This window comes from Rhagoletis zephyria, unplaced genomic scaffold (assembly GCF_001687245.7).
Source record: "Rhagoletis zephyria isolate East Lansing unplaced genomic scaffold, Rhagoletis_zephyria_1.1 Rzeph_scaffold_00127, whole genome shotgun sequence".
Taxonomy (NCBI): domain Eukaryota; kingdom Metazoa; phylum Arthropoda; class Insecta; order Diptera; family Tephritidae; genus Rhagoletis; species Rhagoletis zephyria.
In genome coordinates, this window is record NW_016157211.1 from 126,056 (window position 1) to 140,899 (window position 14,844).

The 14,844-nt window shown below is 34.7% G+C and overlaps 1 protein-coding gene across 15 annotated transcripts in view; it reads right to left on the reverse strand.

Annotated features, from left to right (window-relative positions):
- Syt7 (Synaptotagmin 7) overlaps positions 1–14,844 on the reverse strand; it is a 432,298-nt gene that overhangs the window by 105,687 nt on the left and 311,767 nt on the right. Inside the window, exon 8 of one of the 15 annotated variants that reach the window (XM_017637020.1) lies at positions 6,965–7,022. The exons of the other annotated variants lie outside the window; for them this stretch is intronic. Coding sequence (XP_017492509.1) covers positions 7,012–7,022 — 11 coding nt within the window. The 3' untranslated portion in view covers positions 6,965–7,011. Of the gene's footprint in view, positions 1–6,964; positions 7,023–14,844 lie in introns of those variants that run through there. 15 annotated transcript variants of the gene reach the window in all.

Here is a 14,844-nt window from a genome sequence, read left to right on the forward strand (position 1 = left end):
GTGTTATTCACAGAATAGTTGTTCTCCCTCGGTAGGCAAACCTTCAAGTTTATATTTGCCATGAAAAATCTCTCCTAAAACGGCCTACTATTTATTCGTAAGCGACATACAAATTTTGGTCGATCTATTTTCGCACACATTAAAATTTTATTTCTAATAAAATTGCCAAAGTATTTATACGAATGTGCCATCAAGTATGTACATATTTGACCGAGTGGATCCGCTCTCTGCAGTTTTCTTGAGCTTAAATCATTATTCTTGTTCACTGTATTTTCCATGTCGGGCGACAAAAAAAAGTGGTAATGATTCCACAAATGCTTTAACAAACACGTTTAACCAGAAAAAAATATGAGTAAATAAACAGAATTTGAAGTTCAAATGACATTTTCCAAGTAGCTATTTCCATTTACTTTACAACACTATATATCACATCGCTTTTCTTTTTACCGAGTTCGCTTAAGGTTAAATTAGTATTGACATACCATAACGCCATAGCTATAACCATTGCCATAACCGTAACCACATTAATTCTCATCGATTTTAGGTATCATAACCCCATAAACAGCTGATTTCTCGTAGTCAATAATGTCGGTGTTGCCAGACGCGGAACAAGACGCGGAAAATATGTAAAATCGTAGTATATTTGCGCAGAACTTCTTTCACTATCACTAAATGAACACTAAATTCTTAAAATCAACCGCTGACCATAAAAAATATGTACATCAAATTAAAGGTAATAACTTGTACTTTCTTAATAATATAAATCTCTTGTGCATTAATTATGAATTTTTTTTTTAAAAAAAAAGGTTATTTTATGAAAAAACAACGAATTTTTATTCGTTTTTCAGTATTTTTGGATTAAAAATATAAAAAAGCATATAAATTATGTATATAAAATAATAATAACAAGATAAATTAATTGTTTTTACTTTAACATCATTAGTTTTTGAATCGGTTATGTAGTTCATAAGTTATTAATATTAAAAAAAAATCAAAAAATTGAAATTTAGCATTTTATATCTTCTTTATATTTTTGCGCCAAATTATTTTGGTACAGTTGAAATCAGCGTAAGAAGTTCTATAGAACCACATTTTTAGTTTTTACATAGATAAATGGTTCATATTCTACACTTATGCCAAAACGTTGGCTGTGAACAATAGTTTTTTTTTGAACGTCTGACAGCACGTTCTTACTCGCACTTTAGGTATCGGCTGATTATGGTTATAGCTAATGTGACCAACCGTACTTCTTTCGGAAGTACAGTACTTCTTTTTTCGTACTTCGAAGTACAGTCAAATGTACTTCTTTGCGATAATTTTTACTTTAGGTCCTGTGCAGTTCTCCGATCTTCTGGGCGATCGTAACATGGCCTGGGCGATAAATTCGTTCAAAGCCGCCGGGAACCGATGGCATTATACCTGCGCAGCTGCAAAGGGCTCATAAGGTGTCGTGCAATTGGTTGGATCCTATTTACTGCGAAAAAACCGGGTACATCCCCAAGGTTTGGAGGGTAGTCAGTGTTGCGTTCACTCCGAAGGTTGGAAAAGGCTCTCACGTTTCCCCTAGGAATCTAAGGTTTATCTTAGGCTTAGCTTACTTCGTGATAGAACTGTCGCGTACGAGTTGGGGAGCGCACGTACTCAGCGCAGAGTCAAAAGGAGCACTCCACAAGGTGGTGTTCTCTCCCCCCTGCTCCGGACTACGGTTGTAAACGACCTTCTATAGAAACTGGAAAAAGAGGGCTGTCGGCTGATCGCCTATGTGGACGATGTGGAACTTTTGGTTAAGGCACGATTTCTAGACACCCTTTTTGATCTGGCTCAAGGTTACCTGAACCAGGTAACTAGGTGGGCGATCAACGGCGGCTGACGTGGAAGCCTAACATTGAGGAAAGGGTACGAAAGGTGTCGGTTGCCTTGTACTGCTGTTGAGGAGTTTTCGGTAAAAGGTGAGGTCTCTCGCTCAAATTAATTGATTAGTGCTAGGAATTCAGATCATGTTTCGAGGAGCCCTTGTCTGATGGAACTCACTAGAGAAGGCCACACTTGTAAAACCGGAATTATCGGAACACGGCGCCTGCGGATATGCAGACAGAATTGTCGCAGCAGGAACTGCTATTAGGCTAAGGGAGACCGGGTCCTTCTGTGTTTCTCTTCTGCAGCAAATGTTTTATATGTCGTTACCCCTTAAAGGTGTCGAGAAACACGTTACTTCTAAAGGGCTAGCGATGGGGGTTCTGACAGGCCATTGTGCGATTGGTATCAACGTGGTAATACTTAGAATCTCAACTAAACCTTTTGTATCAGCTGTCAAGAAGAAGATGAAGTGGAAGCATTTTAGCTAGCAATTCTGAACAAACACTGAGCTCTCAGGGATCGAAATTAGCCGCATTCGAAATTTCGTAATCGGCTCGCGGCGGCAACCTAACCCCACCTAACCTGTACTTCTTTGAGCTATGAAATAGTTGGTCACATTAGTTATACGGAAAACCAAAATTCAATCGGTCTCTATTATGGTTATGGCTATGGCGTTATGGTGTGGCACCACTAATCGAGTACAGTGTTGGCCATAAGGTTGGTTGGAATAGCTGTTTTATATGGTTATGGTTGTGTAACCACTAATTTAAACTTTAATCAACGTGTTGTTGTAATAAGTACTATGCAGGGTGTCTCAGAAGTAGGGTGCCAAACTTTAGGGGAAGGTAGGTGGGTGGGTGAGCTCTCTGATAAACAAAAAATTTTCAGGTAAAGTGTTTGAAGCATTTAAATTTTTTTTAATTAAAAAAAAAATCGTGCCTTTTCATGTATTTTCTTTAACTGCATCTACAAACCAGGCTATACTTAGTAAATTTTTTATTTAAAATACTTCCAGATAGTTGCTTCTCCATACTCAAATGCAAAGTAGTTAAAATATATTAAGGAACCATCATAAAATTAGGACTACTTTGGGATTTTTAATTTTTTGATATTTTCTTCCCCAACTTTAACTATCTCTGGTGAAAAAAATGTACTGAGCTATAAATTTACATCACATAAAAAATTGCTCATTTAATAAAGATTTTAGAAAGGTGCCACTCTTACTGTTTCGAATAAAAAAGAAGTTATAGCCGCTTTTGTGGGCAAAGGACTAAGACACGCTAGAATGTATTTAATAGATTTAAATTTAAGTTGCTCTTGTTACCGACCAATGAAATGCTAAATAGCAGTGGCGGACCCAGGTAGGGGAAATTGGGGAAACTCGAGCAAAGTTCAAACTGTGAGCGTATATCAAAGAAACTCGAAAACTTACTTGCGGAGCGCGTATATGTAACTCGAAGTGACTTCGAGAAGCTTGGGGAACAAACCTAATAAATGGATGCTTTTGAAAATTTTAATTCATGGAAAAAGTGTGTAAAATTTCACTTGAGTTTGAAATTTTAGCTGTGTGCTAAGCTCGAAGTATTATGTTATTTAAGTAGGCCTATAAGTTTTTCGAATTCACTGAATTTTCAAAATTTTGAAATTATGTATCTACTTAATTTTCGATTTTTACTTTTTTTGTTATATTTTCGAATTTTTATTATTTTACACAGTTGAAAGTCACAGCAAATTTGAATATTTTCACAAGTTCAGAAAGCAACGAAATTTGATATTATTAAATTTCTTGAGATTTCTTATTTTTAGGATAATTTCCAAAATTTCGAAAACTATCTAAATCCGGGAGCGTTAAAGCGTTGGAAATTCTTCTTCTGCCGTAAAATCTATTCCGCATAACACTACATATCGCAAATTATTCGGCAAAAAATTGTAAAAGAAGTAGGTGGTTGGCGTTGGACAAGAATCTGGCTTTTGTACGCAAGTCAAAATAATTGAAATTTTCAGGAATGCTTGCCGATTTTTTTAAATATTGCAAACAATTAGAAATTGGATTTATATGATTTATGTTTAAGAATAAACTAACTTTTTAAAATAAAAAATTACTAAAACTAAATAAGAAAAAAGTTATCTGATAAAACTTGTCAATATGTGGCGCGTTTATGATTTTAATACGAGATGTAGTATTCAAGCAATGTCCTAAAATTTTAATTTGCATTTTATTAATGTATTTGAATTTTATCCGTATTTTCCTTTTCAATTAAAAAAAAAAATTATAAAAAAAATAACAAACTGAATTAAATTAAACAATTTTTAATAAAAAATACAAAAACAATATTTTTAATTATGAAGTACTGCATAAATGTTTAGCATAGTTTTGCCGTTCGCTAGCGCATCGTTTTTGCGGCCCGCCGGTAAACTGTGCTTTTTATTCGATGGTGAGTTCGTCGGCGAACAAGTTGTTCACCAGAACGAGTCGGATACGAAGTCGTTTGGCAAATTGGGTTTTTATGATTCGGTGTCAAAGGAATGCAGCTATGTAGCATGCAGATGGAGTCGCATTAATGACTTTTGTTCAGAGTTGGGGACATGCTTTATTACTATTTTGCACATATATAATTGTATCAATAAAGTCGGGTGAGGCACAGCTTTTTGCTTAAAAATTAAAAGCCACATAACATAATTCGTTTTTATGTTGGAGTTAAGTAGAGATTTCACAATTGTTTATCGTAACGTACTATATATGTAATTATGTACACATACATGCATATAATATAACAACGCATTCTCATTTTTGTTGTTGGTATTTCCGACAGGGTAGGAGTGTGATGTAATGTGGAACGATTTTCCGTCATCGCTTGTCAAATTTGGTTTACAGACAAACCGGTTTTGGCGTTGTGCCATCTTCAGTGTCATTTTTCGTTCTCGAGAACGAGAATTTGACAAGGGATGATGGAAAATCGTTCCACATTACATAACAACGTATATTAGCGTGCCTTTCCTTACATATGTATGTATGTTTGTATTTAAAAAGTGTCCAAATGGCTTAAGTAGCTCTGGGAGTAGTGTAGATAAAGTTTTTAGTTAATGTAATTTATTAAAAATAGTATTTTGTAACAACACCTCTCATCAAATGTTGCTTTGGTAGAATCAGCTCAGGGCTGCTTCAGAAACTATAGAGTTAGTATCGTCTTGGTGGACCGTGTAACTTCAGACTTAAAAACTTAAATACAAAATTTAACAAAAGTTGTTATAATACATTTACGCAATATGCGAGCTTGTGTTTATGCATTAATATTATTGCTATTTTGCCTATTTAGATAATAAATTTATACTACGACTGGGGCTATCCGTGTATTCGGATATCCAGATAACCGTTCCGATATTCGTGTATAAGCATAAAATCTGGAAATCCGGTTAATATGTGTTAATTTTGTTATCCGAATATCCGGTTAATATCCGGATAACCCGATATACGGATTTTTATTCAGATATACGAATATCCGGATTATCAGGACTTGAAAAAACGTACGGAGAGAACTCCCAGCCCTAATTTATTCACTTTTGATAATGCCAGTGTTTCATTACCTTCTACATTTACTTGTACGCTCGTCATTTGAAATATTTCTATTTGTATACATATGTAAACTATAGTTTCACATGAATTTTATTTACGTAAAGTAATGAACTGATAGAGTTCAATGTATAGTTTTTTCATATGTTTATAAACAAATTATTCACAAATTTGGTAATTTTTTTTTGTTTTTAGGTGCTAACATGTACATACATAACTAACCACTTACGTAAATGCACATATGTATGTATTGTTTTCAATTAACTACTTTGCTTGCTAGTTTTTCAATTCTTAATGAATCAACTTTGTCCTTTGAAAAAATTGGCACATTTCTTCGCGTTTTTTGGGTATTTTAATTATTTCTTTGATTTTAAATTTCTTTGAAAAAGTAAAAAATCCGCGCTTAGCAATCACAGCAATATTAGTTTAAATATTGAAAATGGTGCGCAATGTACCCCATGCACTCACTAACAACGACACGCTAATACATATAAAAGTCTAGATCATACGAGTAGTTTTCCAAAACTTATCTTCGCTTTACATTTCTACTAGCTCCATCCGGTCTCAGTAATTCTACAATCCGTTTAAACCGATATCGAATAATAGCTTACATTATATCATTTGGTTTCGGTAACGATTTTAAATCTACATATGTATGTGTATGTGTGTATAACAAATTTACTTGAGCTGAAAATACTGTAGATCTTAAGAGTAACGGAGATATTGCAAATAAATTTATAAGTTTTGATTTGATTATTATGTGAATTCTATAAAATTACGTTGATTAGTTAGTACGATGAATGGCTAACTATTGTCGGTTTCTTGTAAAATCTACATGAATGTATGTACATATGTACGTATGTATGCATGTATGGTTGTATGTATTGCTTTGTCATGTAAAAGTGCGTAAACTCAACATCAGCTGAGGAAAGAAAAACCGTTTAAAAACTTGTAGGGTGTCCTAAGAGGAAGCAGAGCGTTTTGTTTGTGGTTTTAAGGAAGGATTCCCAGTTGTAAACCGTCAAAATTGGTGACTGCAAGAATAATGTATATCAAATTTATATTTAAAAAGAAAATAGCTATGAAATATCTTCGAACGCCCAGGTCCGTTCTGATTGGTGTTCCTTTTATGACCTAACCTGCTGGTCGTATTTTGATATGTGTATGCTTGGCTTTGTTTATTAGCGTTGGAAATTCTTCTTCTGCCGTGAAATCTATTCCGCATCACACTACATATCGCAAATTATTCGGCAAAAAATTGTAAAAGAAGTACGTGGTTGGCGTTGGACAAGAATCTGGCTTTTGTACGCAAGTCAAAATAATGGGCTTCCATCTAGTGATCGGAGCGGGGTGCGTGTTTAGCTCTAGTACTTTTGAAGCAGGTGGAACAACAAATTTAATTATTACTTTTTGCATGCAGTAATAATAGTGTGCCGATATAATCACACGTAAATATCCTTTTACATATATCAGAATTAACTGTCTAAGTTAGATCCGTATACGAAAAACTTACCAGTTAAGTGTTTTTAGTGAAAAATTTGTATTTGATCTCTCAGATGATAATTCGTATACATATTGTATGCTTAGTATAAACCTATAAAGTAATGAATAAGGTAAAAATCGTTTGTATGCATTATTTTCTTGAAAGGCATGTACATACATATGTATTTAACTGTGTAGAACAGCTTTAGGGGCCTTCATACATATATAAATGGCAATAACATTTCCCGCCCACTGGCGCAGGTGTGCAAGTGACATTTGGAAGTTTTATTCGGTGGGGACTGTTACATTTTACGTTTGTCAACAAGATTGGATAAAGATTACGTATGTATGTAAAATTTAAGTATCTATGTATTGATTTAAACAAATACATATTTAGTTTTATATTAAAATCCGGTTTATTATTACAACCCAATGGAACCGATTTTTTAAGCTCTTGCTTGCAGGAAGAAATTGTACTGAGGACAAATATCATTGTGGTTGTTCATGTTTGCCTGGTTATCAAGTTATCTGGTTAAAAATAATTTTTCTGTAGTGTATTTTATTGTTGTCGAACACACCAGGATAACCAGGCAAGGGGGAACAACCACATTATGTCCGTATATGTATGTATGTATGTCGCTATATTGTTTCAGTGCGAGTATATGGTCTTTCAATGTTTTTTCTAGGTAAATAAAATACATCGACCAGTTATATTTACAAAAGAAAAAATCCTTCGCTTACTGCACGTTTTTAGATGCCTTTGGGTAAAAAAGGTCTGCAAAGAAGGGTGTGTGAAATCGAAAAACCAACTGAAACATATGTATGTATGTACAAATATACTCATACATATCGCCGCTTGGCATGCAATACTTACCACGTATACGCAAAATGCTTAAACATAGTGGAATTGCGCGTATATTTTAAGAAGCTTTTTTAAGCAGTTTGTACTACTTTTTTTGTGAATAATTCGTTGTATATTGTGAGTCAAAAATAACTCTAATATTTAATTTAATGCTTATAATGAATTTATATAAATTTGGACTGATCGGGTAAAAACCTAGGCATAAATCTAATAAATTATAAGTTAGGTAAAAAAGGTGCAACAGTTCCCATAAAATTTGGCTCACATCATATATGCCGTATTGCACGCCAAACTGCTGTTATGATCACACAAAACGAAATTCCTGTACACAAACAAATCCAATAAATGTACTTATACATGCATTTTATATATTTATTTACGCTTATTTATCTATTTTTAATAATTTTAATTTAAAATATAGTTCGATTTATAACAGAAACCATATAAATAAAAGTTAAAAAAGCTTAATTAAAAGTTCACAAAAAGTAATCAAATTAAAAAAAATATTCATCAAAGTTTAAAACTTTTCCAGAATCATATATTAGGGCAAAAAAGCAAACAGAGACCGCAAAAGTATACATACATAAATATTTAGTTTTTAAATTTCGCAGGCATGTGATTTGACAACTTTTCGGTTGTCTACATATGTATGTACACTAATGGAAAAATTACTAGGTGCAAATTTCAGAATGATATTGTTTGCAACTTATAACTTTAAATTTATTCTTAATAATTTCCATTTAAAATATAGTTCGATCAAGAAGTGAATAAAAAATAAAAGTAAAAAAAATTAATCAAATAAAAAAATTGTCATCAAAATTTCGAACTTTGTTTTCAGCATTTTTAGAAAATTTTCGACTATGTAGTTTATAGTCCCTTCAATTTTAGTATAAGTTGCTAAAATTTACTTTGATCTCTGTGAATAATTTTGCGCCTTTTCATCTACAAATGTATATAAAAATTAGTTTTGTTGATGCGTTATATGGAAGAATGTGAGTAAGGAAAATCCTCAAAAATTGAATCATTAAATTAAAAATTATTTAAAGCGTTAATTTTTAGCGACCTCAAACTTATACTTTACTAAAATTGATCGGACTATAAAACTGCGCACAGGAAATTTTTTTAAAGATTCTGGAAAAGTTTTAAACTTTGATGAATGCCCTTTTTAAATTTGATTACTTTTTGTGAACTTTTTTTAAGCTTTAAATCGAATTATATTTTAAATTAAAATTATTAAAAATAGATAAATAAGCGTAAATAAATAAAGAAGTCAATAAATAAATATCATTTTGAATTTTGCACCTATTATGTTGTCCATAAATGTATGTTCATTAGGGTGGTCCAAAAAGTGAAGTCGGAATTGTAATGCTCTCACCCCCTAGAATTGTTCTATATCGCAAAAAGTATACCCCTATTTTATTATTTTGAAATCAAAAAATATTTAGAGGTCGCTCAAAACGCTCAAAGTTTTCCATGTATTTTTATATGGGAAAAATACATTTTTTCGTAGAAATGGTATAGAATTCTTGGAAGTCAATATTTTTCGATCGGAAAACTCTGGTTCTCTTCAGGAGACTTTCAATAATAATACCAAATTGTCTAATTAACCATTTTTTAATACTAACGATTTTTTATTGGTCGCCCCATTGCATTTTTCGGGGTTTTTGTGGGTTTTTGGCGGACCTAAACGGTTAAATAAACAATTGGGTATTATTACTGGGAATCTCCTGCAGACAAACAGAGTTTTCTGGTAGAAAATATTGATTTTTAACTATTTTATACCATTTCTACGAAAAGTTATTATTTCCCCCATATAAAATACATGGAAAACTTTAGGCGCTTTGAGCGACCTCTAAATATTTTTTGATTTCAAAATAAAAAAATAAGGGTATACTTTATCGGTATAGAACAATCCGACTTTACTTTTTCACATGCATTTTTGGACCACCCTAATGTGCATACATATACATATACATTCTAAATTGTTGGATAAAATAAAAAGATATCGATGCGAAAGTCATTCTCTTAGTCCATAAATGAAAATTACATTCTAAACTCAGAAATATCAGCCATATTATGTTTCTAACATTTCAGTAAAAAGTCTTAGTAAATATTAAACCTGGCCGATCTGCGTCAAAGATTTTAAAAACTGTGACGACTTGTTAAACGACTTACATAGATTTTTATGGTTTTTATCATTGATTTGATATTAGAGAAATAAATAACAAATATTTTATGGAAACTACAGTATCTCCGTTATATTTTGATGCATTTTCATTTGCAAGCTAGCATTAAAAAATAATAGTTGATTGATAAAAAAAAAAAATAGCCCAAAATGTTTCAAGGAAATTAATACTTTATTGCAATCACTTTTCAGCTATGTCTTAAAAAAGATGGTGGCGTTGTTTTTGTTCGCTTCAAACTTGCATTGCGAAATTTTTCTAAATTGCATTGATATTTAATCTTTTTTATACATTTAAGCCTAAACTACAATAACGCAGTGGCAGAGGCTGTGGCAGTTTTTCGAAATCAGCTGTTTCTTAGAAAGTGTGGTGTCCAATGAAGCGACTCACAACACAGCAGTGGCAGCTGGCAGTACTGCTCAGTTTAGCCCAAATTCTAAATTCACTGCCACTGCCTTCATCGCAGCAAACTTCGCATATTTAATTTGACATAAATGAAACGCAGCCAAACTTCTGTTTATGTTACTGAAGCCTAAAAGGCAACAACAAAAATGTAAACAAACAAAAGGGAATGTCACAAAAAGCAGTCACTGACAACGACGTATTGTGTTTGCTGCGGCAGTGACTGCCAATATTAGCAGTATGAGGTGGGTTTTGTCGAAGACTGAGGTATGCTCAGTCGCTCTAGACTCCAGCGAAGGTCCCACTAACCCCCACTAAATTAAACACAATGATTTGTGTATTAAGTCGAACACACCCACACACACACGCGGCTATCTAGAATACCGGCAAGATGTCGTGCCGTCGTCGAGGAGAGAGGAAGATAAAGAGAGAGAGTCGGCAGTCGGTGTCGGAGATTTTTCGGCGGCGACGGGAGCGCTACTGGTGAGAGCAAGATTGGCAGCGGCATGATACAAAAAAGAAGGTAGTTTCATTACTACTCCTTTTTGATTAAAAATCAGATTTTTGACATTTCTCCGGATGTAAACATTAAGCATAACTTTGCCACATTGGAATTTTGTGATCAATAAACGAATTTGAACGTTTTCTTCGAAGCTAAAAAGGTCCTTTGAAGCATATCGATGCGCAGAACCAAGGAAATAAATAAAATCTAGTTCTGATATATTTATTTATTAAACAGCTTTGATGTCAATAAATATTGGTTTTACTAACTCACTTAAATTTATTTAAAATATAAACAAAATAAATAAATTCTCATAACTTATAAAAAACTTCTGTATTTTTGCTCATATTTAAATATTAGCGTCACAAAACGTCACAAATAGTCTGAAAGAATTTTTGCTTCAGGCGTATGATGCATTACGTTAAGTCATATAACGCATCTTGTCCCGAATGTTGCTTGAAGAAAATCAAAGGAATCTTAATCGACCATATCCGGCCGTTTACGTAAATCAAACACGGAAATTAGCACATTTTTGTCTTGGTTTACAGTTGCACCTAATAGACAATTTTGAAGGCGGTGCGAAGTTCAAAGACATCACCAGCTTTGACTAAGAATGCTGCAAGCGAAGATGCCGATTTTTGTTTGTTGTCGAATCACAAGCAACCTCGGTACAGCATTTAAGCGCGTCTAGGAGTTCGAAGGCCGCGTTTTACCTGTCGATAATGGCCAAGCTTAGCACGTAAATTGAATATTTCGTTCGTTTGTAAGGTGCTCTATGAAATAGCAAAATAACGCACTGTATTGTATCACAAGAGCAATATATTTACCGGTCCCCAATTTTACGGAAGATTTGCAGATTTGGTCGTTTTGCAAATATTGAAAATATGTATGAATATTTCCTTGGCTGCTCACAACGTATAGATACCATAATTATTTTCTTATATTTTCTTTTTATTTTGTAGTCTTCTTTTGTTGACAAAAAGTTATTTTTTGTATCATAGAGCACGGTAGCATGAAATGTCAGAATCTGCTATTGTCAGGTGGTTAATATGACGCCCGAAAAGTGACAATGAAAGTACCTTCTTTTTTATATTATAGGCAGTGGCACGGGTCAGTTGTAGCGAAGAGCGTGGCAATGAGAGCAGTCGCGGTGGTCATGACGGCGACTGCGATGACTGCGACGGCAGCCTGCAGTTCCCTTGCAGTGGTGGTGGCGGCCTCAGCGGTGATGTTGGCAGTGGCCCATATAATGATGAGGGCGGCAGGGGCCCCCTCGCAGTGGTGGTGTATGCCGGCCTGATTGTGGCGAGGACGAACCCGCCCCTTTTTAACTAAGACGGTGACAGCGGTTCTGGACGGCGATGGTTGACGTTCGCAGTATCGGGTAGTAACGGCGGGCTGGGGCGACGATGATTGCAGCGGCCCCACTGGAGATGACAGTAGCAGCGGGCCCTGAGGCGTTCGCCGCCCTTGGTGATGATAGCGGGCGGCCCTCGGTTGTAGCTTCGGCCTGGGGCGGCAGTAGTGGTGGCGGCCCCGGTGATAAGAGCAGCGGCCCGGGCCCTAGCGGTGATGATGATGATTGCGGCGGGCCTGAATGGCAGCGAGTATGAATAGCGGTCCTCGGTAATGCTTGCGGGCGGTCCTCGGTAGCAATCTCGGCCTTAGGGCGGCAGCGGTGTTGGCGGTCCAGATTGATGACCTACGGACAACTGATTATTAGTGCGGTCCCCCAGGGCGTCGAAAGGATGCCCAGTCCCCCGTATGTATTCGTGGCCGCTAGGCGCTGCAGGGGTGGTTCGCCCCTTCAACGCCCGCTAGCCACGCGGTATCCTAAGCAGGCAGGGGCGCACGTATGTGGCAAGCCCAAACGGGTCCCGCCCCCTATCTGATTGAGACAGTGTCCAAAAATGGGTCTAGCCCATAATGGTTTCGGAGTGTTGCATGAGGGGTATGCTTTTAGTCTTGTTGGTATGTTAGTTTGTGTGTACGTCTACCTGTATGTATGTATGTATGTTTATATAGTTGTACCTATGTGTAGTTTTAAGACGCATGTTAGGGTGATGTTGAATATGTTACTGTAGCGTAGGCAAAGCTACGTTACAGCAGTAACAGCTGATTTTAAAAACTGTTACTGCCACTGCGCTATTGTATTTGGGGCTTTAGCCATAACCACATCCAATTATCTTAAAATTGTTATTTTTTTGTCAATTACTTAGAATACTATAACAAATCATAAGGCCTTCTAATTTTTATGCGATGTTTGTGCTCGTAATGTAATGTGCGTGGGAATGTAAAGTAATTGTTCGTATTTTGCGCCAGTCGTATGTTACATGTTGTTGTTAGTATTTAAAGAGTAATGTTTAAAACATAAAAAGAAATAAATCTTAAAGGGCAACCGACACTAAAGGCCGCAGAATAAAAGTAAACAACACATGAAAAACGCCCATAAACTCCTAATTATCGTAAACAACCCAAACGCAATCGAGAACTTTGATGAAAGTGAGGAGAATTTATGTTAAATGTATAAGAAATTCAAATTTTGAAACAGACCTTAAGCGAAACTTAAATTATTAAGCTTAACTCGGAACTTCGGCTGTCAAAGCCAATGGCCTTAATTTAATAATTTAAAAAATATACTTAAACTAAATAATAAGCAAGAATATAGTTGCAGTTGTTGAATTTTTATGCCAAATATGTATATTTCATATGTAAGTGTGTACTATAAACGGAAATGTGGAGGAAATCCTAACTACAGAAGATTCCGTTCAACTCAAGTTAGGTTAGGGAAACCCACCCAAAAAAGTTCAACCAACTGACTCTCTGACTAACATATTTACTCGGAAACCGATGAAAAGCATAACTTTTTTTTAACTTTTTCTTGAATATTATGGTCGTCCCAAATGTCGATATACAGTATGCTCCGCTTAATTGCACTTCAAAAATTTCAGAATTTTTGTTAAATTAACCGGGGAATCAATTAACCGATACTCGTTTAATTGGACTGAATCAATTAAAAGAAAATAAATATGTGTATTTTAAGTACAGTGGTCATCCAATTTAACGAATCTTAAGTTGTATGCCACTTTCTTACAGATTTTCGTCACCAATAAAAATATGTTTTCAATTTCTAAGCAGAGATGCCAACTACTGTTTATCAAAAATGCTACGAAATATGTATGTGCGGTAATGCCAGATAATTTTTTTGACGACAATTTTTGGAGCAATTAACCGGGGAAAATTATATTTGCTTTCGATAACACATATTTTTGCCAAATATGCGGGGAAATCAATTAACCGGGTTCGATTATGCGGGTCAATTTACTTGTATTTTGTATGTAATATTTTTTTGACCGAGAAGGTGGTTCAAAAACGCGGGGACATCAATTAACCAGGGAATACTGTAAAAGTAAAGATGGACAATCAAAACCAATTGTACGTTTACTATTTCTTATTATGTATTCAATTTCTTAGCAGAGATGCCAACTACTGTTTATCAAAAATGCTACGAAATATGTATGTGCGGTAATGCCAGATAATTTTTTTAACGACAATTTTTTTAAGGAATTAACCGGGGAAAATTATATTTGCTTTCGATAACACATATTTTTGCCAATTATGCGGGGAAATCAATTAACCGGGTTCAATTATGCGGGGAAATTTACTTGTATTTTGTATGTAATATTTTTTTGACCGAGAAGGTGGTTCAAAAAAGCGGGGAAATCAGTTAACCAGGGAATTCTGTAAAAGTAAAGATGGACAATCAAAACCAATTGTACGTTTACTATTTCTTATTATTGGAAAGGTAATAAATCAAGCTATCTCCTACAACATTACAATTTTAGTAACTTTTCATACAAAATGTGTGTTTGAAATTATTGTGGTTTTTAATTTCATTAATTCCATATTTCCAAATTTGTTTTGACCCAACATATAAAAATACTTTCCAAGGAAATTTTTTTTTTCGAAATGGAGTCTCTAGTTA